General features: G+C 38.3%; 1 protein-coding gene across 5 annotated transcripts in view; it reads left to right on the plus strand.

Moving 5' to 3' along the window:
• Tafa1 (TAFA chemokine like family member 1) overlaps window positions 1-25,130 on the plus strand; it is a 669,539-nt gene extending 644,409 nt beyond the window's left edge. For all 5 annotated transcript variants that reach the window (XM_021227818.2, XM_021227819.2, XM_040737128.1 and 2 more), the window contains 2 exons: window positions 15,429-15,553; window positions 21,389-25,130. In XM_021227818.2, coding sequence (XP_021083477.1) covers window positions 15,429-15,553; window positions 21,389-21,406 — 143 coding nt within the window. In that variant the 3' untranslated portion in view covers window positions 21,407-25,130. The remainder of the gene's footprint in view (window positions 1-15,428; window positions 15,554-21,388) is intronic.
• The last annotated feature ends 647 nt before the right edge of the window (window positions 25,131-25,777 follow it).

The raw sequence follows: 25,777 nt of genomic DNA on the forward strand, positions 1-25,777 counted from the left end.
GAATCTTCAGATAGGTTTGGTACAAAAGCTGCAGATTTTTGACCTTTGAGTGAAATTTATTTTGTAATTTCTTAGGATCACCATGATTACAAACCAAGAACAGCCTCCTCTGCCAGTAAAGGGACTGGCCAGTGATCCTTGTGTCATTAGAATATGCCCTGTCATAAGTTGCTTACTTCTTTAAAGTTTTTCACCAGCAAATATTAATTATATATAATGAGGAGTTTCACTGTGAGATTGTTTAAACATGTATGTAATGTATTTTGATCACACACAGACACAGACACAGACACACAGACACACACACACACACACACACACACACACACCACCTCATTTGTCCTGTTCCTCTTGTCAGCTAGTTCCCCTTCTATGTCTCATTTTGGATTTTGGTTTGGGGTTTGTTTTTAGTGGTGGTGGTGTTGATAACCCGAATAATTTGCTTGGTATTGCTTTCAGAATATATGTGAAAGGTTAATTAGGAGTTAAGTTGATTAATTTCTGCATCAGTGCCCTCAGAGAAAAAAAATATGTAACTGTAATGTCAGCACTGTTTGGGAAGAAAATATGCCACCCAAATAATATTCCTGATTATGATCCAATGTGTTTTTACCCTCCCAGTTTTATGCTATTTGCTGTTGTTAATATTTGGGGTTTGTTTATTTTCCTTTTAAACACTTGAATTTCATTTGCACAGGCTTCTTAGCCTGATATGAGTTAGCATCCCTTCAAAATGCACCAAGAAAACCAAACTACAACTTGTGAGAATCCTTACTTGAGATTTGCATAGAGGATTCTAGACATTTCTATAGCAATTCTCAAATTTGTCACTTTTATACCATATTCAGATGTTTGCTATATAGCCACACTCTCTTTATTATTCTTTGTTTCTTTATGTTTACTTCAACATGCTCTTTTTAGAAGTGTATCTTCTGACTACCTGGTCCATCTGGGACTGTAATATATCCCACTACCCAGCTATACATCTGATGGTTGGCTGACCAATTATTCTAGAATGGTCCAACCTGGGTTAGCTACTCTATGCGTATGTGACCCTTTGATAGCCCAATCACTTTTAATCCTCTTCCCATGTGATATTTTCTAAACTGCTATTGACCCAGAAAGTCACGTGACTGAAGCCAGCTAGAAGTGCTGGAGAAATAGACCACTTCTTGAAGTTACTTTGTAAAGAAGTGAGCACATATGGCAAAGATGATTTTGATCATTTTTGTCTTTCCAAAATGGAAAATGAGTGTCATATGACATAAGAAGATGATGGCTTTTCAAATTATGGCAGAAATCTATCACCATTGTTAGTGAGTTAAGTTCAAAAGGAAATAGCACAGAAGACCCACAGCACTCCTACCTCCCAGGATGCTTTGCCCTTAAAGTAGGTATAACTTTGATAAAACATCATGACTGCCTTCCAATTTAGCTATTAGCTAACTTATGCTCGAGCACTAGCTGCTCTTCCAGAGGACTCGAATTGAGTCCCAGCACCTGCATGACACACACATCATCTGTAACCATGGTCCCAGGGAATCTGCTACCTTCTTATGGCCTCCACCATGCACACAGTGCACAGATGTACATTCAAGCAAAACACCCATGCACATAAAATCACTTTTTATTTATTTATTTATTTATTTTGGTTTTACGAGACAGGGTTTCTCTGTTTTGTTTTGGAGGCTGTTGGTCCAGCCTGGCCTTGAACTCACAGAGATCCGCCTGCCTCTGCCTCCTGAGTGCTGGGATTAAAGGCGTGCGCCACCACCACCTGGCCATAAAATCACTTTTAAACAAAGCAAATTATTAAAAAATAAATACTTGTGCTAGTTGAATCAAATTGTGTAGGGTAAAATGAAATCATCATTTGCCATTTCTAGTTTTCAAGAGGTTGATGGCAGAAGGGATTTCATTCTGAAGACATAATGGGATCTTCTTGAAAATGGCAGAAATAAGTAATCAAAGAATTATGTTGGTATTTCAGATGAATTAAATTAGATCTGATTACTCTATGGTCCTGGGCTAAACATTTCAGCCTCATGTGAATGTCAAATTATGTATTCTGAAGCTAAAGCCATTGCCAAAATCCCAATGGCATGGGTGTCCCCAGAGACAGTAGGATAAGAGCAAGGTTAGCATGCTGCTCTCTTGTTTTGTAAAAACAACCAAATTAATGCATTCAAATTGTCTATGGGAAAGGCGTGTGTGACACTGAGACCCACCTGCTGTGATTCAACTTCACTCTCCCATGGTTTCATCCTCTGTTGTAATTCACTCAGCTACCCATGACATTGTAATGAAATCAGGAAAACAGTGTGTCTTGTTCAATTCTCCAGGTTTTGGCTGCACAGGCAGTAGGTGAGCTCAGGGTTAGAGACACTTCTGCCCTTGTTGGTATCAATTTTTATTGATTTGAAGTGGCCTGAGAGGTTTTGTGCCCTGTTCTTTCTCCCTTGTCTAAAGTCTTGTCAGTGCCAGGAACATCTCCCTGGGTGTTTGAACTTTCCTTTAATCTAATCCATTTAGAAAATGACTTACAATTTATTGAACAAAGTGGAGAAAATTGATACCTTTTCATTAGGCTGACAAAGTCTTTTTCACTGCTGGCATCTGAAATGTGTTTTCTATTTAAATTTTATTTATATCAATCTTCTCTAGTGGGAGTGAGATGAAAATGAAAGACCTTACAATCAGTGTGCCACTTTCCCATTACTGCCAACTCTATGAGTGCTGGGTTTGCAAATGAACTTGATGCCAGGAATTTTCTGGGCATGATTTAGTATTCTGGATCAGTTGCAAAGTGAAATAAAGCAAAAGTGATATTTTAATATATCAATAACCATAAAGGTGATTACTTTGCATATGAAAAGAAGAAAGCATACTTAACTGACATTATTTGATTATAGCAAATCTGTAGCAATTCTAGTAAAAACCATATTAGAGAACCAAATACCTTTGCAAAATACTTTTTTTAAATTGAGAAAATACTTGTATACCAGTGTAGATCTCCAAGGAGTCATTTCTAAAGTTGTAAAAAAACATAGCCAAATGGGACAGTGTTCCTCTACCACACAATATTATGTGTGATGTTCCTTCTCTATTGATATTTATCTCTGTGTTCTGAATGTTAGAAAATAGTTAAATATTGGCTTTAAATCAGAAGAGAAGAATGCCAAGTTTATTATAATGGACAACAGAAGAACTTTTGGAAACATTTGTGCGTTAGCAAAACAACTTCTGTGGTCTGGAAACTTCAGAGATATGTTTAACGTTTTAACTGTGGAATGTTAAGTTTAGAGATTTGGGATATATGCATTGTGGGATTTATTTAATAGTTATGGATATTTGTGTTCCTCTTACAACTGATTAAAAACCATTCACTGGGTACCATGGAGATGGCACAGTAGACAATGCACTTGCTGTACAATCTTGAGGAACAAAGTTTGAATCTCTAGTACCCACATAACTATCAGACAGGCAGCCCACCTATAATCCTAGTACTCTGAAGGCAGAGATGCATGATGCCCAGAGCATCTGGTTTGCTAGACTAACAAAATTAGTAAACCCTGAGTTGAGAGAGTAACCTTGCCTCAGTATATGAAGTAGAGAAAGATTAAGGAAGACACCCAATGCCAGCCTCTTTCCTCCACAGGCAAACACATGTTTACTTATGCACATATAACCCCCCCCACACACATACACACACACATACACACACACACACACACACACACACACACACACACACACACTGAACCTTCACTGATGGGAAAGTACATTTATCTGAACTTCTAAAAGAAAGCCAGCTACCCAAGGAAAGGAGGACAGTATTAGAATCTTTACTGGTCCCATGAATAGTTATCCTAGAGTGAAATTGCAGAGGAAGCCTGGACTCAAGTGCCAGTGACAACAGTTTGGAGTTCTCCCTTGTGTAGCAAAAGTTGGAGTATTCTGTCACTAGAGCAGATCATTCTTTTTAAATCAGTAACTGTGCCCTGGTAACTGGTAAGATAGTGCAGGACAGCTGTGATGACAAGAAAGGACTCTGGTTTTCTTCCACCTTACCATCCATGCAAGGCTGCCCCTCTCTCTTTTAAAATATATGTTCTACTGTGAAGTTTTCTTAATGATGAAATAATTTCATCAGTAAGAAATCCTCTTGCTACTACCACCCTACTTGTCTAATTAGATCCACTTATCAAGTTCCTGAAAGTATATGGTATCTTTATGCAGCACAGTTTGGTTCTTGATATTATCTACTCTTTACATCCCATGTCACTCCTATAAGAAGGGGCTGAAATTTGGAAACTGTGCCTCTTTGTTTTATGTCTAGGACAAAAGCCAATAAGAGATTTTTAGTGCATAAGATATAATGCTATTCTTCAAGTGCTTTTAAGGAACAGCATCACCCAGAGATATTGTATCATTCTTTGTGGTTTTATCCTACTGATTTTACATTCTCCACCTTCACCAATTTTATGAAAGTTAAGTTACCTTAACTGGTAATGTCTGGAAAATGCTAGAAAAGAATTATACAATGAATATAATGATAGTCAAACCTTCCTCACCTATTCATTCCGTGGATATTATGGAATATGTAATATCAACATATGTGTTATATGATATATATATATATATATGGCAATGTATGTGTATTAGACCTCATATAAACTCCACTGAAGATCAAGCATTAACTCATGGGTAAATTCATACACAGTACCTAATGAACACACATATAAAGAATAACTGCCATGTGGTGAATACAGTGTTCATTATGAATTATGTTAAGTCCTTTATTTCATTTAAAATTCACAAAAACCTGTGTGGATTTTATAAGTGAGGAACCTGAGTCTTGAATCAAGCCATGTTTGAAATTCATGTCTCTAATAATGAATGGTGGAGTTAAGACTGAAACCTGAGGCTCAGTACCACAGACATGTCATTAGATACATCAGGCAGCACATACTATAGAGCTGACAACACACAGTGCCTCCAGGCTATATCAATTCCTTACATTGTGATCATAGGGAGAGGAGGTCTGGATAAATTGCAGGTTTGGGTATTCAATGCTTTGATTTTCTGTTTGCTTTGATAAAGACAATGACATTCACAAAGTTACTACACATCCCTTGAGGGGGGGAAAACAACAATGCTGCAACTGTCTTCCAACAACTGCAAAAAGGGAGGCTAAGAGCTGTTCCATCCCTATGGACTTGTAGCTGTTTCTTCTATTACATGACATGTTGGATAAAAATGAGGGTGGAAGCCTGTCTTGATTGATGTACTAATAATCTTCTAGGGACATGAATATGATCACATGTTCAACCACTTAATTTATGCTTGGACTCTCATAAGCCATAAAAACAAGCTGGGAGTTTGGCATAAAATTGAAGAACAATGCTTTACTCTCTAGCTCATGACGGACTGATGTTCTGCCTAGAGTGATTTTATTCTTTAGAGTTCTAAAAAATGATGACACCAGTGGAAATGACAGGTAAAATTTATTGAGTATTTACTAAATGCCACAACCTGCCTTGTGCTTTGCACACTTTTTGTCATGTAATCCTCACAACCAATTGTTTCAGGCATTCTTTTTTCTCTTTCTGTTTCAGATTTTATCCATTCCTTTGAAGGTTGATAACTTACCATCAGCTGTTCATACACCTCAAATAGGGAAGTGTGAGGTGTTTCCTCTGTTTATTATTTTATTTTTGAGCTTATGATATAATTATATCATTTTTCCATTTATCTCCACCATCCAAGCCCTCCCATGTTACACCCTTACTCTCTTTCAAATTGCCTTTTTCTTTAATTGTTTTCACACACAAATACACACACACACACACACACGCACACAAATATCGTATTGTTCCTAAATGTGTAAACATGATCTGCTCAATTCAGATAATGTTGCTTGTATGTATAAAGACAAATGGTTATCCCTGAAAACATACACATACCAATTGCATGCTTTTGATATATGATACTTAGTACTAATAGGTGGGTGCATTACTCCACTGTCCATTACCATGAGAGGGCAGCTAAGGTGTTGGAGTTACTGACCACATTGTTTTCTCCAATGCTTCTAACACTGTTACTAGCTCTACACTTCTTAGGTGTTCTACTTTGGGAAGCCCAAATCAAACCTTTATGTTAGTTAGGCATAAATGGCAGTACCTTCTTTTCCAGACACTTGAAAGGCTGAGGTAGGGAGGAAGCAAGTGCAAGGCTAACATAAGAAGTACAAGAAGGCCCTGTCAGACAGAGCCTATCACAGAAAAACAAACAATCAAAATACATGCAGAGAGTTGTGGAACGATACCCCATCTTGTCTTGGCAAGACTTGCAGTCCTGTTTGTCCAATTTGGACAGCATACCATCAGCATTCCAGGGAAGAGCGCTTTCTTGCCCAGTGGCTCACCTTTGCCACAAAGAAAGTAAACTCCATGTGGGGTTTCTTTGATGCTCATTGTCTTCTCTGTAGTTCCTTTCATGCCCATCATCTTCTCTGAAGTAGATTGATGTTGCCAGGTGCTGATATGTCTCATTGCCATAAAGAAAACTATGATATTAAAACATTTTAAATGCCATATTCTATAGACCTTTAAAGTGTTTGAAGATGATCTGTCTGTCCAAAATACCAGGCAAAGTGGGTACATCTATAAAACTCTTCCACACCTAAGGTTCAGGAAACATTGTAGAAGAGGGTACAGATTGATTGTAATGACCAGAGAATCAGGGACTTTGGTGTGAGATTTCTGCTCCTAGTGACATCAGAAGCAACACCCATAAAGTCGCACCAACATGGGTGTCCCATGAGGTCACAATCCTACACAAAGAACTGCATGCAAATCAGGAAATCTGGGAGCAGGAGAGGTGGTCTTCCCAGGGTAATAGCACATCAATTGTTGGTCAGTGCCAAATGGTCTGCCCTGAAAACAAACATACAATTAAGATTATACATACTAAACAAGTTATATTTAGGAATATACATATGCAGGCAATAACAACTAGCAAAAAGGGAGGTCATGAGTTTGAAGGAGAGTGGGAAGGACTATATGGGAGGGTTGGGAGGAAGGAAAGAGAAGGGGAAATGTAACTATATTATAATCTCAATATTTTAAAAAAGAAAAATATCCTTTATAGAAATGTTTGGAAAAGACAAACAATAGCAACAGCAAAACCCTTTAAAGTCTCTCAAATGCAAAAACAATTTGCTGGCCTGCCTATTCCTACTTGATCTTTTCTTATGTCTTACACACCACTGCCCACTACGTCTTCCTCAAGCACCCTTTCCTCAAGTCTCACTTTTGCTCATGGAATCTAGGTTCTAGAATCTTCAGTGACTCACCCCATTCAAGAAAATTAACAAACAGAAGGCTAGCTTCTGCTCTAAAGAACTCCCAGTGTATATTAAAAATTTCCTGTTTCCGCCCCACTCCATGCCAGCCCGCTCTTTTAGTATAGTGATGCATTTGCTTGCAGAAGATCGCTGTACGCCTTTATTCGAGCCAAACAGAGCCAGTACCTCTGACAAGAAGCCAGATCTAGACTGAAGCTGGAGGGCGGGCCTCTGCCATGATCTTTATCACTCTCGGTATACAGATAGTGCGTCGATAAACCTTTTCTGGTCTGAAAGAGTCAGCCGCTGTCTGCTGAGATGATAAGACAGGGATTTCTACTCTTGTTCGATATGACACTCATGTGCTATATTTATTAAACTTAGCACCGATTCGTATCTCCCTGCATCCCCTCATCAATGAGGATCGTGATAACAGGAATAGCATTGGGAAAGGATGCCCACCCATATAGACAACTCAGTGAAGGCTGATTGAGTAGCCTCTTACAGTATCTTTTTGGCTATGCGGCAGTACTATCTGGTATAAAGGAGAAATTCAAGATTCATGATTAAAGAGGCTTTAGTGATTTTTGAGAAGCTCTCCAGGAGATACGAACATCCTTAAAGTATCGGAAGATCAGCTATTTCCTGCACGTGACACATTCATGGAGCAAATCCTAGAACCTCCTGGTTAAAAGGGACCTTAAAGGCCCCTTTCATAATCACTATGGATAAAAGGAAGTCGTTTGTGTGGATGGTGTTTAATTAACTCGGTTTGTCTAAGGGACGAAAAGCCCTTGTCACAGTTACATGTCTGCCACACAGCATCCCTCACTTCCGAAATTGTTCTCTGGTGGGGATTTCTGTTACAATGTTGTAACTGATGGAATCCGGTCAAATGCATCTCAGATCAGAGAAGCAGCAAGCATGCTGAAACTAATTTCATCGGACACTGAATATTTTTTCTTTTCCGTATGTGTTTGTTTGACATGGCATTATTTTCAGCAGTAATATAGCAGGGAAAATCCATTCACTCAGCAATCAATAATTGTTTTAAGTTCTCCAAATTCTAAACACAAAACTGTAAACAGGTGAGCTCTGCAGGGATTGTGTGTAAACTGGCCTGTAGCCCTTCTGACCTCTGTAAAGCTGGAAAAGCTAACCACTAGGGTTCCATGGTAATCCCTGTGAGGATGATGTAGTACATTTTACGTTGTTAGTACACGGGCTAACATTACACCACTGTAATGTTAATCCCCAGGCGTGGAAGCAGGTGGATGGTAAGTATGGGCCGACCTGGATCCTCAAGATGAAAAATAAACCTAATACAGAAACACATGACTGAGATTCAGTAAATACATTATTGGCATTACTAAGTACTATAATTTGAGATATTTAATAATCATTCAGATGTAGAATATATATTTTTAAATATATATTTTAAATGTATATATATATATTAGTATGAGGAACAAAAGTAGATTGACTATGTTGAAGGATGAAGGAGTCTAAGGGGAAGGATTGGGGGAACATAGAGGAAATAAAGAAAAGAGCACCTGGTATCATGTTTTGTTCACATGGAAAATCAAGCTTTGTGTATATGTCTGTGAGAGGGGGGGCTTGAGGTAGCAGAAATTAACCAGTGGGAAGAAGGAAAAAAAAGGGAAATGGAAGGTACAAGATATGAATATGAGGGAGGTACATATATAATAAATGTATGTGTGAAAATATCAAAATGAAAGCCATCGTTATATATTATAAGTTTTTTTTTAAGTAGCTGAAAGGGTTGGAGAAATAGTTCAGCAGTTAAGAACATTTGTTGCTCTTCCAGATGACCTGAGCTTGGTTCCCAGTGTTCACATAGCAGCTCACACTTGTCAGTTATTCCAGTTTTATGGGGATCCTAATCCCCTTCTAGCTTTCAAGGGTACTGTATTCCTGGGGTACACAGACATATATGCAGGCAAAAAACTTATACCTAAAATAAAATAATCTAAAGATGATGATGATGAACAAGAAGAAGAAGAAGAAAAGGAGGTATCTAGATGGATCAGTGGTCACAAGCGCTCCTTGAACAGATGACCCAAGTTCAGTTCTCATAACTCACGTGGCAGCTCATAGTCATATGCAACTATAATCCCTGAGGATCCAACACCCTTTTCTTTTTTCCCCTCTTCTTTTTGTATAACCTATTTATTTATAGTTTTTTTTTCAAGACAGGGTTTCTCTGTATTGTTTTGGAGCCTGTCCCAGAACTCACTCGGTAGACCACGCTTGGTCTCGAACTCACAGAGATCCACCTGCTTCTGCCTCCCGAGTGCTGGGATTAAAGGCATGCACCACCACCACTCGGCCTATTTATTTATTTTAGTTTCACTTTACATTCCAACCTCTGTTCTGCCTTCCACCACTCCTTCCATTCAGCCTCACCTCTCCCAAGTGCACCACCATCTGCTCCTCCTCATAGGTAATGGCTTCCATGAGGAGTCAACAAAGTCTGGCACATTAAGTTAGGGAAGAACCAAGCCCCTCTACCATACATTAAGGCTGAGCATGGCATCCCACCATAGGGAATGGCCTCCAACAAGATAACTCATGTACCAGGTTTGTATCATAGTCCTACTGCCAGAGACCCCTCAGATAGTACAAGTTTCACAACTGTCTCCAACATGCAGACAGAGACTCAGTCCCCTAAAATCTCCGCAGCTGTTGGTCCAGAGTTCATGAGTTTCCATGAACTTGGTTAAGATGTCCCTGTAGTTTCTCCATCATGATCTTGAACTCCCTTGCTCATGTGTTCCCTCCTCTCTCTCTCTTTGACTGGATTCCCAGAGATTGACCTGGTGCATGGGTGTGGATCTCTGCATCTGGTTCCATCAATTCCTGGATGAAGCCTCTATGATGATAGTTGGGATGTTTTCCAATATGGGGTCATCCTTGTAGACTCTTGGGAATTACCCTAGCACGAGGTTTCTCCCTAACCTCATAGTAGCTCTCTCCATTATGCTATCTCTTTCATTGTTCATCCACTCTGCCCCTCCCCCTCGACCATCCAGTTCCCGAATGTTCTCATCCCCTCTCCCCTCTTTATTGCCCCCATGCCCCCATTTTACCCAGAAGATGTTAATCTATGTGTCCCTCTTATGGTTCTCTTTGTTACCTAGCTTCTTTGGAGCTGTGGATTACAGTAGGGTTATTCCTTGCTTTAGATCTAACATCCACTTATGAGTGAATATGTGTTGTGTTTGCCTCTCTGAGTCTGGGTTCCCTCACTCAGGATGGTTTTATATCTAGTTTCATCCATTTGCCTGCACATTTCATGATGTCATTGTTTCTTACAGTTGAGTAATACTCGATTGTGTAAATGTACCACAATTTCTTTATCCATTCATCAGTTGAGGGGCCTATAAGTTATTTCTAGTTTCTGGCTATTACAAATAGTGCTGCTATGAACATTGTTGAGTGAGTGTCCTTATGGTGTGACTGAGTATTCTTTGGGTATATGCATAAGAGTGGTATCGCTGAGTTTTGACATAGATTGATTCCCAAATTTCTTAGAAACTGACATACTGCTGTACAAAGTGGCCATACAAGTTTGCATTCCCACCAGCAGTGAAGGAGTGTTCCTTTGACTCCACATCTTCTCCAACATAAGTTGTCCTCAGTATTTTTTATCTTAGCCATTCTGGCAGGTATAAGATATTATCTCAGACTGGTTTGATTTTGCATTTCCATGCTGATTAAGGATACTGAGCAATTCCTTAAAGGTCTTTCAGCCATTTGAGATTCTTTTGATGAGATTCTCTTTAACTGTGTGCCCCATTTTTAACTGGATTACTTTGCATTTTGATGTCTAGTTTCTTGAGTTCTTTATGTATTTTGGAGATCAGTCCTCTGTCAGATGTGGGGTTGATGAAGATCTTTTCCCATTCTGTAGATTGTCATTTTTCTTATTGATAGTGTCCTTTTCCTTACAGAAGCTTCTCAATTTCAGGAGGTCCTATTTATTGATTGTTGCTCTCAGTATATATGCTACTGGTGTTAGATTTAGGAAGTGGTCTCCTGTGCCACTTTCTTGTCTATCAGGTTCAATGTAGCTGGATTGTTTTTACTGCTGACTTTAGTCATTTATTTAAAAAATTATGCCTTTTTTATTTTTACATTTTAATTAGAAACAAGGTTCCTTCACATGTCAATCCCAGGTCCCTCTCCCTCTCCCTCCTCCCACTCCTTTCCCCAAGGAGGGTGAGGTCCTTCATGGGGGGTAGCCATAGTCTGCCATTTCATCCAGGGAAGGGCCTAGGCCCTCCCCCCCAAGAGTCCAGCCTGAGAGAGCATCTCTCATTGTGGGATGGGCACCCAAAGTCCATTTCTATGCCAGGGATAAATACTGATCTATTACCCAAGGCCCCATAGATTACCTAGGTCTCCTCACTGACACCCATATTCAGGGGGTCTAGGTGAGTCACATGCTTGATTCCCAACCATTAGTCTGGGGTTCAAGAGCTCTCCCTTGTTCAGGTCAGCTGTTTCTGTGGGTTAAACAAGCCCATTCTTGACCCCTATGCTTATCAGTCCTCCCTCTCTGTCTCTGGGCTCCTTGAATTCAGCTCAGGGTTTAGCTGTGGCTGGATTTATGTTGAGATCCTTGATCCATTTGTACTTGAGTTTTGTGAATGGCAATAGATATGAATCTGTTTGCAATCTTCTACATGTTATGCCAGCACCATTTGTTAAAGACGCATTTCTTTTTCCATTGTACCATTTTGGCATCTTTTGTCAACAATCAGGTGTTCATAGGTGTGTCACTAATGTCAGGGTCTTTGATTCAATTCTATTGATCCACCTATCTGTTTTTATGCCAATACCAAGCTGTTTTCATTACTATAGCTCTATAGTAGAGTTTGAAGTCACAGATGGTGATAACTCTGGAAGTTCATTTCTTGTACAGGATTGTTTTAGTTATTCTGGGTTTTATGTTTTTCCATATTCAGTTGCTGTTGTTTTATCTCCACTTTTAAAGATATCATAGGAATAGCTGAATGTCATTGACAGTTCAAACTCATTTTATGAAGTTTAACAGATTCTTACTGTTCCCATAGTTTGAAAGTTTAAAATAGCTTCTAGTTTGGGTAAAGGAAAAGGGTAGTTTGAAATTTTCTTTGTGAATCATATAAAAGATACTACGGGAAACATGAGTTTATGAAAAAAATGTCAGAATTATGGACTGCAACTTAACATAGGATGTATGTATGTATAGAACATGTGTGTATGAAGTTGCCCCTATGAGGGGATAGATGGTCCATCAAACAAGGCTGTACCAGGTAATGAACCAGACTCAAAGAGGAAAGGCAGATCAGTAGCTTCATTCTGCAAAGGAAGCTACAGTTCAAATGCTTCACTATCATAAGCATATGTGGGGACACTTCCATCTATGCAGAGCCTTCTCCATAACGGCCAGTGGCTCCTTAAAGCTTTGAATTAAACATGCTTCATGAGATTGGAGATTGTTGTCTGTCTGTCTATACATTTACCTAGAAGACATTAATGCCCAAGAGAAAGGGAAATTTCCTTGGTAGTAGCTTGTAACACAGTGAGGGCAGAGAGCTGCCCAAAGGATGGGAGAGAGTAAGGCTTCAGAAGCCGGCACAATTACTACAGGCTGCCCCCACTGCAGGTGTTCTTTACTATCATGGCTCCATAAGGAAAAAGAAAGTGTGACAACATGCTCAGTGAAAGGGTTGTCGAGAGAGACAGCATCCTTCCCCTCAGAGAAAAGGTCAGATGGTGTCCGTTCACAGTGATTCAGGGCCTTCATATGGAAATGTGAGGCGGGCTTTAAAGGAGAAACATTGGCTTTGGCGATGAATGTGAATAAATTGTTTCTGTTAAACACCAGCTGAAGGGAACCACATATTACAGGTTTTTGATACACAGCAGCAAACCCCTATTTTTGTTTCACATTGAAGGAACTCCATATTCCATTTTTTAATACTCACCAGCCAGGATAAATTCTTCTGCACATGACATAAAAACCATACCATTCTCCATGCCTGTTGTAGAGCACTGATACTCACAAGAAAAATAAGTAGACATTTACATCATTATGCTGAACTTGTGGAAGATTTATGTCTGTCTTATTATCTCATGCTGTCTTGTGCATAGATAGAAGGCTTAATGAACTTTGACCTCTGATGCATTCTTTTATGCCCAAAGGATGCCTGATGTAGACATCATATTTGCATTGGTCTGTTCCACATGAAATAAAATCATTAAGCATGTCAAATTTACCCCTGAAATTTTTCTTGAATTCATGATATAGAGGAGCAAATATGATTTTTGGCTATATGACTTTGTCCATTGATTTAATTCAAAGCAACACTAAAGCAACATTGAAATCTAAGGAAGGGAAAGAGTGAGGTAAAGGCAGTATGCAATGGGGCAGGAAAGATGACTCAGCAGTTAAGAGCAAGGGGTACTCTTCCATAGGACCAGGGTTGGGTTTCTGTACCCACAAGGCAGCTCAAAACCATCTGTAACTCTAGTTGAAGAGGATGTGATGCCCTCTTGTGGCCTCTTTGTATACTGCATGCATGTAGTGTACAGACAAGCATACAGGAAAAATATCCATACACAATACATAAAAAATAAATAAACATTTAAATTTTAAAAAGTGTGAAGAAAAATATAAATGCCATTTGGGTGTGTATGCCACTAAATTTTAAGCTAGAAATCTAATCCCTGTAGTTAACACAGAAAGCATGGAGAATTTTAATGTGTTCCTACTTTTCTGCATCTTAGTATTTCTCTTGTGAGACACTTATAAAAATTGTTTGGCTTCCTTATCACTATGATTGAAAATTATGGTAGACATAAGAGATGGCGGGTGAGACAGTTGGTGGCTGCGTGTTTCTTGTTGCTGTTCTTTGGGAAATTTACTTATCTTTTATGCATGTTGGTGTTGGCCTGCATATATGCATGTGAACTGTGTGCATGACTGGCACCCTTGCAGCTAGAAGAAAGAATTGCATCCCCTAGAGTTGGAGCTACAGAATCCAATTGTTAGACATCATGTGGGTGCTGGGAACTGAACTCCAGGCTTTCAGCAAGAGCAGGAAGCGCCCTTAATCATTGAGTCCTATTTCAAGGCCCTTATTTTGAGTTCTTTGAATGGGACAAATCCAAGTGGATTTGTGAGGAACTAACACAGTGAGAAGCCACAGAGACAATGGATGTTTGTTTTCCACTGTTTTATAAAGTCTCATTATCAAAAAATGTTATGTGTATGTGCATATATATTAATTGTTGGTGTCTGAATATATATGCATAATATATATATATGTTATATATATATATATATATATATATATATATTACAACCCAAAAAAGACAGTTTCATCTGAGATTTGGCTAGTGTAGTTCTTCTACAGTTCATCAAACAAATGAAAGGGAAACCACAGCCCAAACCCACCTCGCCTTTGCTGCAAAGGAATGAACTCATCTTTATCATTCCTCTTGATTTGCACTTTACAACTTCGCTTCTGTGCTTGCAGTTCATTTTTTTTCTTTTGCCAGGGATTTGAAATTCTTCACAGCCCTAGGCTAAGGGATAAACTTAATGCTGGCTGGATAAACTGGCCTTTCTGAAAAGAATGTGTTAGTCATTCTGAAGACTACTCAGCTCCTTGTCCTCCTAACTGGCAAGAAATAGCATGAGGTGCCTAATCTACAAAAAGTAGTGAGTTGAAATCCCTCAAAATTCAAGAGTAAGTCTCCCACATAGCAAGCTTCGGGCCAGGAAGAGCTACATAGCAAAACGCAGTCTCAGACAGGGTGACACAAAACAAAAGTGTTCCCATTCCTTGTTTCTTTAATTAGATGAGGTGAATTTGCACAGGGCAGTGACATCATTATATTTACATTATTTTTACTATACTGTTTTCTTGAAATGTCTTTCCTATCCAGTCTGAGAACATAGTAGACCCACTGTGCTGTAGAGAATATTAAAACCCGCAGACAGATATAGCATCAGGAAAGGGCTATTTGGCAAAGTACAAATACAGTTGTTCCTGTTTTCCCACAGCCTCCATAGTGATTGGGAAATGGTGGTGTGAGATGGAACCCTGCCTAGAAGGAGAAGAATGTAAGACACTCCCTGACAATTCTGGATGGATGTGTGCCACAGGCAACAAAATTAAGACCACAAGAGTAAGTCCACGTCAAACTTTGCCTTCACGTTTCAAACTGTGCTACTTGCTTTGCTCTTGCATTAGCAGCAGTCAAAGGGCTTTGAATGGGACAAGAGGAGAGATTTCCTTTAATGGGACAAGAGGAGAGATTTCCTTTAACAGGACATGGCATATTCTGGACTAGGTGGGCCAGTGTCCCCCATGAATTAGAAGCTAACGTTAGAACCTGGCCTTTTTGCATGGTACAGTTCTTTATTTATGTTAAAGAGTTGCAAATAAAGCAAGTGGGGGACAACCATAGGGCAGTTATTCGGGGAGTGCATCTTCCAACCTTGGTGCTCAGAATGTTAGACACATGCCTTGCTTGATTCATCCAGGTAGTATGCTGAAAAAGACTATGTTTAAGTACAATCATGTTTAAAGGAATTTTAACGACATCTCAGAAAAGCACAAAGAGATTTGTAAAGTCAGTCATTATTCCTTGATTTCTCTGGTTAAACCAGGAGCTTCCTAAAATGTATGAAGTCTGTAGGTGATGTTGCCTTACCCATTAGGATTGGTGCTACAGTGCTATGCCAGCCAGGGTGGGGTGATGTTCTGGGACAACCATTAACCAAACAGGGGCTGCAATGTGTGTGACACCTTAAGAAGAGAAGGTGGGTGGAGTTCTGAATGCTCAAGAGAGATTATTTATCCACTAGTACAAAGGAATTAATATATTTAACAGCTAGCATTATCCTATGCTGTGTACCACCCAACTGTCAGCGTATCAGCCTGGGAGAGTGTTAGAGTGTACGTGTGTGTGTGTGTGTGTGTGTGTGTGTGTGTGTGTGTGCGCGTGCGCGCGCGTGCATGTACTTGTATCTGTGCATGTATCTGTGCATGTGTGTGTGTGTGTGTGCGTGTGTGTGTGTGTGTCTTTATTTCTTGGCACTTTATAGGTGATCTTTACAAGTTGTGAAGTACTCATGATAAACATTTACTCTAACAAAAGGTGACTAATTTTTTAAATTCTAGCCACTACATCATAAACCTTGATATGATCTTTCTTCTCAATGTCATACTGTCAATTAGTAAAAGTAATCTTCACAGTTATGTGATACAGAATTCAGAAATAAAGTTACATAATACTGTATGAAAACACTCAGGTTATCACATACAAAATAAAGGTGTATCAAATATAGTTATTCTTGTGGACTAAGGGCCATTAAATGGCCATAATTCCCTGACCAGTGGTCAAGAGAGATTTCTGAACCACCTTAGCTTATTAATATGCATTCTCATGTCTCTGAATACCTCAGCATAGATTTTTTTTGCCTCATTGCAATTAAACACTTACATAAGGAAGCATCAAGAAGTAAGGCTGCCTTGTGTTACTTGCCCTCAAAAGAAATTGTTTAATTAGCTGATGGAGGAGGCCAGATTTGGCTATCATTATGCATTATCTGAAAGATACTTGGACAAACGAGAACACTTGAAGCTACTCTGGATTAGAGTTAAAGTCCAATCAATTATGTTTTGAACACATCACTTTGGTGTCTTATGCCAAAGTCTATTTATCTTCAACTGGTGACTGATGTCCTCTGTGGAAAGTTCCCCATTGCTCTGACTGTGGCTTAGAATCCAAAACTCATTAATGAAAACTAATCCAAATCAAACTATTTCAGTATTGAAATATAGAAAATTCCAAAGACATTAACTCAGAGAATCTTTGGAAGATAGACTACTTTAAACTCAAGATAAAAATGAAACAAATTAAAATATAAACATCCCAGAAATAGTTCATGCTACTTTTTTGAGAACTATCCAACTGTTATTCAGATTTGGTCTTTATTTTATTTTGGAGTTTATTTTAATCATCAGGCATATTATTACACACCCCTAGATACTTTCCACCTTGAAGGAGGCTTATGTAGAACCTGACCGTTGTAACTGAGGATGTAGTGGCTGTTTACCCTATCCAGTGTGCACCTAGGTCAACCCAGGCAACTGAAGATATAAAAGAAATAAGCCATGGCTGATATTGCTTTGAAAGTTGAGGGTATATGTGATCTGCCGTGTGAACAGCTGAGAATTCTCAAGTCTACTTTCAGAGTGGGGAAAGAGGACACCAGGTAACACTATGCTTTATAAACACTAAGAGGATTCAAACATCACTCTCACCTTTTCTCTGCTAGATTCCCAAGAACTTCCAGATGTAAAAAACACTTTTAAACAGGAAACACAACCGTTGAGCTCAGACATTCATCCAAGAGGCCACATTCTAGCAGGTGGTAGACTAACAGCAGCTCTTAGATAATATTCTCCTGTGTGTTTTTTCCCATAAGAATACATATATGCCTAACTATTTCAAATATTGACTCAAGCAATTTTACCTTTTAAAATGGTTAATTCACAGAGGGACTTCAATCATTGAGTCCAATTTTTATTGTTATCTAAGAAGTAAGAAAAATAAAAGAAACCATTTATTTTATTCTTCTATAAGACTGGTTTAAAAAGAACACTATGCATTCATTATGCAAAATTTTCTTCATTTAAGTCCTAACAGGTCCTTTACTGTTCTCCTGATTTTGGAGACAATGTATGTGATTATAGTCTAGGTTCTCAGTTAATATCTCATGGAATAAGGACAATGCTTCTTCTTTCTGTCAGTACTGACAAGTACTTACTCAGTCAACGTTTTATTTATTTTTTATAAAGCATTGCAGTGTGAATTGAAAATAAAAATTCTCCATATTAAGGTAAAAGAACACTGCCCACAGTTTTAAAAAAAGAGAGTTAAAAGATACTCTAAACTATTAACTGTTAAAATGGGAAGTGAGCACTTCTTTCAAGCTGTTAGTTTAAATATTAACTCTAGGGCCAGGGAGATGGTGCAGTTGCTGAAGTGATTGCTGTGCAAGTATATGGAGCTAAATCAGATTCCCATGCACCACATAAAAAGCTGTGATGGCACATGCCTGTACCCTGCTGGCCAATTATTCTTACCAAATCTATGAGCTCTGGATTTAATGAATGACCCAGTCTCAGAAAACATAGTGCAGGGTATTAGTGGAAGACATGAACTTCTGGCTTCCATGCAGACACCCTAGAAAACATGTATGCACACACAACCACACATAAGCAAATAAATACCAGTGTAAAGGTCTTTGCTAGAAAGTTCTGAGGGACTTGATATTTTCCCCCCTGGGAAATAAAAAGCCACACAAAATCTTCCAGTGGGAGAAAAAAACTCATCAGAAAGCCTCTGGAATACTAATAAGATTTTCCACTGTGTGATCTACATTAAAGATTTCCAGTATTCATTTTGAAAAGAGGACTGGAGAGTAGAAATCCCATGTGTCATCTAAACTACAACCAGAATGGACAAGCCTTAATAGTAAGTCACAGTGAAAAAGACTCTTGGTAATCATGGTTCTTATTGACAGTATAAACAAAAGAGGTAGAAAAAAAGAGGTGAAATCAGGCAAAGCATTTTCTATCGAGTAATTTGGAGTGATGAATCTTAAGAAGACTGAAGATCCCTGGAAGTCACAATATAGAAAAGAAGTACTCATATTTGAAAATTTGTCAAAGATACATTGTGAATCTAGGAAGAAGCAAAGCTTCATGACTGAACATTATCCCTGTCCCATCTTGATCATTGGTCGAGCTACGTGATTAAATTGTTTTATTGTTGTAAAATACAAAAACTAGACTAAATATTATCTAAAATCTTTTTCTGTGTTTTCATATATTTCTTAACACTTCTTTTATTTAAAATAATATATCAGATAAAGACTAGGAATGTTGGTGAGACTGTACCCATGTACCTTGCAAAGGCGGCATAATGACTTCATTTAAAAGAGCAGAATTCCCCACAAAGGAAACAAGTTATTTGACAATTACATACTAACTACATCTGGAAATAGAATGTCAAGCATTTTGAAGATATTAAAGGGAAAGGGACAAAATTCAGAGAAAATTATAGTCTATTGGAAAGAAAAACAAAGGATGAAGATTGCAAAAACATAGTCTGATTGATTTCCTTGGGAAAAAATCGATCAACTGTGGATTTTCTTCAAACCAGTGGGGGGAAAAGCAACAATTAATATGTCTTGTAAAGTTGAGGGGATTTTTCACTTAGGAGAGGAGTTATTGGTCTTTAAATTACACAACAAAGAATAATAGCCAAATTGTTTAGTCATTCTGTGACTAACCAAAACAAACCCATGCTCTCTTGGTATCTTCCTATGATGGTAATTTTGAATTTGGCAATATATGCCGATTCTAATTATCCCAACTTTTTTTTATATTTAAGAAAGAGTGGGATACCAGTTTTGACACATTCCGGCTTCTTCACTAAAATTCTACCAGGTCTAAAGTGTTTTGAGAGACTATGGCATTACACTTGTGATTTCCACTCAATAGTTGAAATATAGAAAAAGAGAGAGAGGAAGACACCACCACCAATGAAGTAATATCAAATTGTCTAAGTGAGAAAGCAGTTGAAAGAAAAGGGAGAGGTGTAAATATGGAGCTGGACAAGAGAATTGCAGGAAGGGAAATGAACCATTTGACAGAGTGACAGTTGCCCAGAAGCAATAAACTCAATCATTATTTTAGTCAGGAAGTAGGTAAACCTGTGCTGTCCAATTTGAATGGATTAGTGTCTCCAGAATTTAATGGCAACAAGGCAGAGTCCCCGATCTTCCAATGTTGGGGTATGGAAGAAAGATAGAGATGACAGAAAGGCAATTTCAAATCAGTGTGGCGAATGTTACTTTATCCCATTTGTGATGGAAAAGAAGACACAGTCAACAAAAGGTTATGTCCACTATTGTAATAAAGGAAAGAATAGCTTAAAATATCTTTTTATTTGTAAGCAAAAAATTTAAAATACATTTATGGAAAATCCCCATACAATTCTGCTCCTGGACCAAGCTTTATCTGAGTGCAAATTTTTATCTGACTCTGAAAGATTTGAGTTGACTTGTACTCCTGAACTCAGAGGGATCATTTTCCAAAGTTATAAAGAATTAACAGGGCTTGGAATGTACTTCTGTGATACCCTGGTATGGTTTGGACCCAACATCACAAGAAATTGAGATGATAAAGAATGATAACTTATTTTCCCAAGCTGGCATCTCCCTGCTAGACTGCTTATTCATGTTCTCAGCCAGTGATTCCTTAAGCATGCATATGTCCTTAATATTTGAGTCTTTGGGTTCTTGCTGAGATGGATTAAATGGCATGTATAGATCCAGTTTAAGTGGCATCTTCTTGATTCCAGTTAACACTCATAATTGGATGTAATAGTTCTTCATTTTATAAAGGCCTTCCTCTGTTCCTTCACATATATTAACTAATCTAGGCAATGACTTTACCAATGGCCACTCCTCAGTGGCTTGTAACAGGACAACTACAAAAGGCCATGAGATGATTAGTTCAACTTCTCACCATGGGACAGAGATTGATTACATAATTTGCATGACCCTGTGCAACAAGAAAATGCAAACTCCTCATTAAAATTTTATTAAGAAATTTAAGACAGCAGCAACGAGGAAATAAATCAACTGTGGGACCCTTATTAGTGCGTAACCTATGGAATTGGATAGAGTTGATACACATGAAGTCATTTCTAAATAGACATTTCTCTAAGAATCTTTCTCCTCAGATTTGACACAGAGGAGCCTAATGGATTTATGGAAATATGGAGGATCTGTCCATGTGCTTTGAGCTTCAGTTGAGAACCACCTGAATAAATCAACACAATAAATTAAAGGCATCCCTATGTTCTGCATAAACACATTTCTTTATGCCTTTATTTTTTCTTTTCTTACTGAAATTTCTTTCTTTCTTTCTTTGGTTTCAGATTCACCCAAGAACCTAACAGAAGCATTCATTTTATAAATAGGAAAAACAACCTGTGGAAAATATATTGTGAGGATTTGAAATATCTTACATACTTGCAAGCCAAATGGATCTCTTATTTGCACTTTGGCTGGTTACCAGATAATCACAGTGCGTTTACCCTGTGAAACAAAGAGTCTCATAAGAAGAATCGGGATTCCCTGGCAACATCATGGAAAAATGGCTTTACAAAATGAGTCTTCTCAGTGAAACTTGGAAGATCATGAAGAACGATCAACTGTCTTCTAACTTGGAACTACTGTTACTTTGTACCATTTGAAATATATGTATATATAATATTTTGAAATATTATATATTCTCTTCAAGAAATGAACAGTACCATGGTGTGAGGTGGCTGGTGTATCCCTTTCAGTTTTGGATGTTTGGTCGGTTTTGTTTTGTTTGCCATTTCTTTTTCTCTCGGTGAGGAAGATACATCCCTGTGTGAGAATCCAACATGGCACTCTCCCTGGAAAGCCAGCTGCAGGTGGACTCCTGGAATCTGAGGCATCCTAACAATACTGAGTCAAGAGCTTCCCTCTGTTTCTACCTGGTGACCCAAGGAAGCTCATCGTCTTGTTTTATTGCTTTCTACCCTGTGCAATATTAGCATGCAAGCTTGGCTTACATAACCATACTTTATATTCAATGATATATAATAACCATTCTAACCTCTTCCAGGAAAATATTTTTAGAACTCCTAGCTTTTCCACAGATAAGCAAATGAGGATTCTTGAGGGAGCTGCCCCTCCACACTTTAAGACTCTGGCAGGGTGGTAGGCTGTAGATCCCTATATTAATAAGTCCTGTAAATACAATGTCTTAGGGCTTTGTGTAGCTGTCATAGACTGCAGACGTGTTCTCTGATTAAATCCAAAGTCTGGCATTGTTAACTACGTAGTGCTGTAGTGATGAGTCTCATCATGGCATCTCTTTCTATGTTTGATTTTCTTTTTCCTAGAGTATTCGAATCTCCTCTGGTGAGATAGGAAGGCTATGAAAGCAATTAGGTTTCCCAATGATCTATGTGACCAAATGTTGGACAGCTCTATTAAAGTGGTAAATAGCTTCTTTCTTAACCCACTTGTCCTCTGTGTCTGCCATTTAGTTTTACAGACTATGCTTTAATCAAACCACAAGAACACCCTGTTCATATCTGTAGTTAGGAAGAAGGTCTGTGACACTATGGACACTACTATTTCCAACAATAATCTTTTGAAAAGTAGGAATTCAATAACATGACAATTACAAAGCTTCCTGTAGGTCATTCTGATAATATACATAGGGCTCACCCACGCACCCTACCAGAAAAGTAATTTTCCTTGTCCTTTTGGAGTTACTAAGCTAAGAGTAAACATCTACTTAAGGTCTAGTTTTCCTGAGGAAAGTTTAAATGGAACGTTATCCTCTTGTTAACATGTCATCTAAGAAGAGCAGATGTTGTGTTTTGTTTTCTTTCAAACTATTCTCTGGCATCTGTGTTGTTTGTGCCTCTTCTAAGTCAACAGCATTGTGGTCCCTGAATTTGAACATATTAGTATCAAACCTGAAGTAAAATTTTAAAAACCTGTAACTCTACCCAGACAGCCAGAAATTTTGATTCTATATCTTGAAGGCCTGTAAACATCATCTAGGAGTAGAAATAGAATCTTGATTGTAAAATCGAGACTTCCAAACAAGTCTGTGGATATTTGCTAAAAATTCACACTAGTGCCCAGGTATAGTGGCAAGTGATTGATAGCCATTCCTTGAGATTCCAGCACTTGAAAGATGGAAATGGGAGGATTGTGAGTTCAAAGTTAGCCTGGAATACAGATTAGACTCCTGCCCCAAAATGAAAGAAAAAAAGTCATTCCAGAAGTCCTTCCTGAGTTTTACAATACAGATTCAAGTGCCAAACAATACACTCTTTAAAACAAAACTACTTTCCACCTGTCAACTTTGGATTAAAATTACAACCATAAACCCTGAGAATTATATATTTAAGGAAAAAACTAAAATAGAAATGTTTGTCAAAATAGAAATGTTTGGCAGAGAATTTGGCAGCACCTTTAACACAACAAAAGACAGCACAGAACAGGAAAGTCAAGTTTGAAACAAAAATAAATAAATAAATCAGGATTCAGACATGTTGGGGACATCACTTTGCTAAACTGGATGTGAAATGGGAGCCTACAAAAACTCACTTCTAGGCAAATCTACCAAAACCATATTATCATATCTTCAGTTGTTTAGGAAACAAGAAAATCTAGGGTTTTGCCTAAAACTAAATAAATCAACTTCACTTAATTGGCTGCAAATGTTATTGTAGTGTCACATTCTGCAAAGGGTGAACTTAGCTCTGATGTTAGAGTCCCGTGGACTCTTCTTCTACTAGCTTTGATCAGATGAAAATCCAATGAGAAGAATGCAGGCTCTTCAATTTGCAAAACCTTTCTTTGTAAGACAATTCTGCTAACACACACAATATGTGAAGCTCCAGGAACTCTAACTCAATGTAAGAGCTAGCCCTGAGGGCTACATCCATTAGCTCAATGCTATCCATGGATCCATGCAGTAGCCTCCCTTAAAGAGACCTAGAGAAAGAAACCACATCAGAATCAGGCAGCCATCCAATAAGACAGTGCAAATATTTGTAAATGTCAAATTCAATTTGGATTCATCCAAGCCCCTTACACAAATGTGTGAACCATCAAATTGTGTTTAAATTTAACTTGTTTAAATTTGGGAAATTCAGTCGCTACCATCTGCCTACTGAGCCTGCACATTTATGGTGCACAAAATTTTATCGCATGAATATGGTAATAAAGGGATCAGTGTGTATGACTAATATCAATTTTAAGCTTGTGCCCCACGTACCATGAAAAATGTGGTAACATAATTGGAATATACATACAAAGTTCCAGTCAGAATTCTGGTCTTGATAAAATTGAAAGTGAAGCTTGTTCAGAGATTTTTGAAGTGAGTCAAGTTTATTTGTTGATATTTTGGGGTGCTTGGATTTACCTATTCATTGGGAAGTTGACTGAATACTCAGCATTTTCCAGCACAGAGTGACAAGTGCTTTCACCAACACACAGCCAACATCTTTTCTTGATTAAATCATGTAGCTTTCACAAAGCAATACAGTGATTTTATAGTGCAATATATTATGTCACCTTGTCATTGTCACTGATACAGTAAATTATGGAGGTTATAAATATTGTTTATAGGAGTAGAATCACCCGTTCCTCCCATACATGGAGTTTCTCTACTAATTAAGTTTGGCGGTTCCAAATCAAAAGCTCTTAGGGTTAGTTTGACACTGTTACATGTCATGTCTTTTTGCATAAGCTAAGCAAGCAGGGTTAGTGTTTAGTAAAATTGCAAGACAGAAGGCATCTCCATATATTTTCTAAATAAAAGAACACAGCAGAAAAGACAGGATTAAAGAATGGGAGTATTTGGGACAAGTGGCATCGGGGTTGGAATCTAATTCCCTAGAAATCACAGACTTTGTACAAAAATGATGAAAAGGAATGATGTTGATACTTCAAAGTAAATTAAGGAGGCCAAGAATCAATCTCTCTCTCCCTTCTTCCCTTCTTCCCTTTCCTTCCTCCCTCCTTCAATCTTCCCCTTTCTTCCTCTCCCTCTCTCTTCCCCTCTCTTACTCCATTCTCTCACACCCTAAATTACCTATTAAAGATTTTGTGGCATCTTTACATTATTGCCTTAAAGCTGGTTCCCACTTGTTTATTCTGTTTATTTCAGTGAGTTTATTTTACTTTACTTAAAAAATATATTGGGCCATTGATATGGCTCTCAGAAAATAAAGGTGCTTGCTACCAGGCCTGATTAGCAATCTTCAGAACTCATGTGGTAAAATGAATGAGCCCACTCTGGCAAGTTGCTCTCTGGCTTCTACACACACTCCATGGCAGTGAGCATGCACACACACTCACACACAGCAGATTCAGCTTCTATCAACTTCAACTTTGAAGTAATCAAACTCATAGGAAGGGGGAAATTAGGGACCTGAGAGAAGGCACTGCTAACTTGAGAGACACACGTGACTTGAGAAGCTTGTGTATTTACTCAAAATAATGTAGGCCAATGAAAAATGGCCTCCCCATAATACTCTATGCTACGCGCACAACCTTCTACCTGTGAAAATAGGTGTAGGACTCCTTCCTTCTCATAAAAAGACTCTCTCCATTCTTACCTGGACTGTATGTGGATGTTTAATTTTATTTGGTTTCTGACCTGGGCTTTGTCACTGGGGCCAGACTGAGAAAATCTAAAAGCCTCTCTTCTGTCCTATCCATTTCACGTATGCAAATTTCTTCCTATCTGCTCCCTTTCACATCTC

This window comes from Mesocricetus auratus, unplaced genomic scaffold (assembly GCF_017639785.1).
Source record: "Mesocricetus auratus isolate SY011 unplaced genomic scaffold, BCM_Maur_2.0 Super-Scaffold_100676, whole genome shotgun sequence".
NCBI classification, from domain to species: Eukaryota; Metazoa; Chordata; class Mammalia; order Rodentia; family Cricetidae; genus Mesocricetus; species Mesocricetus auratus.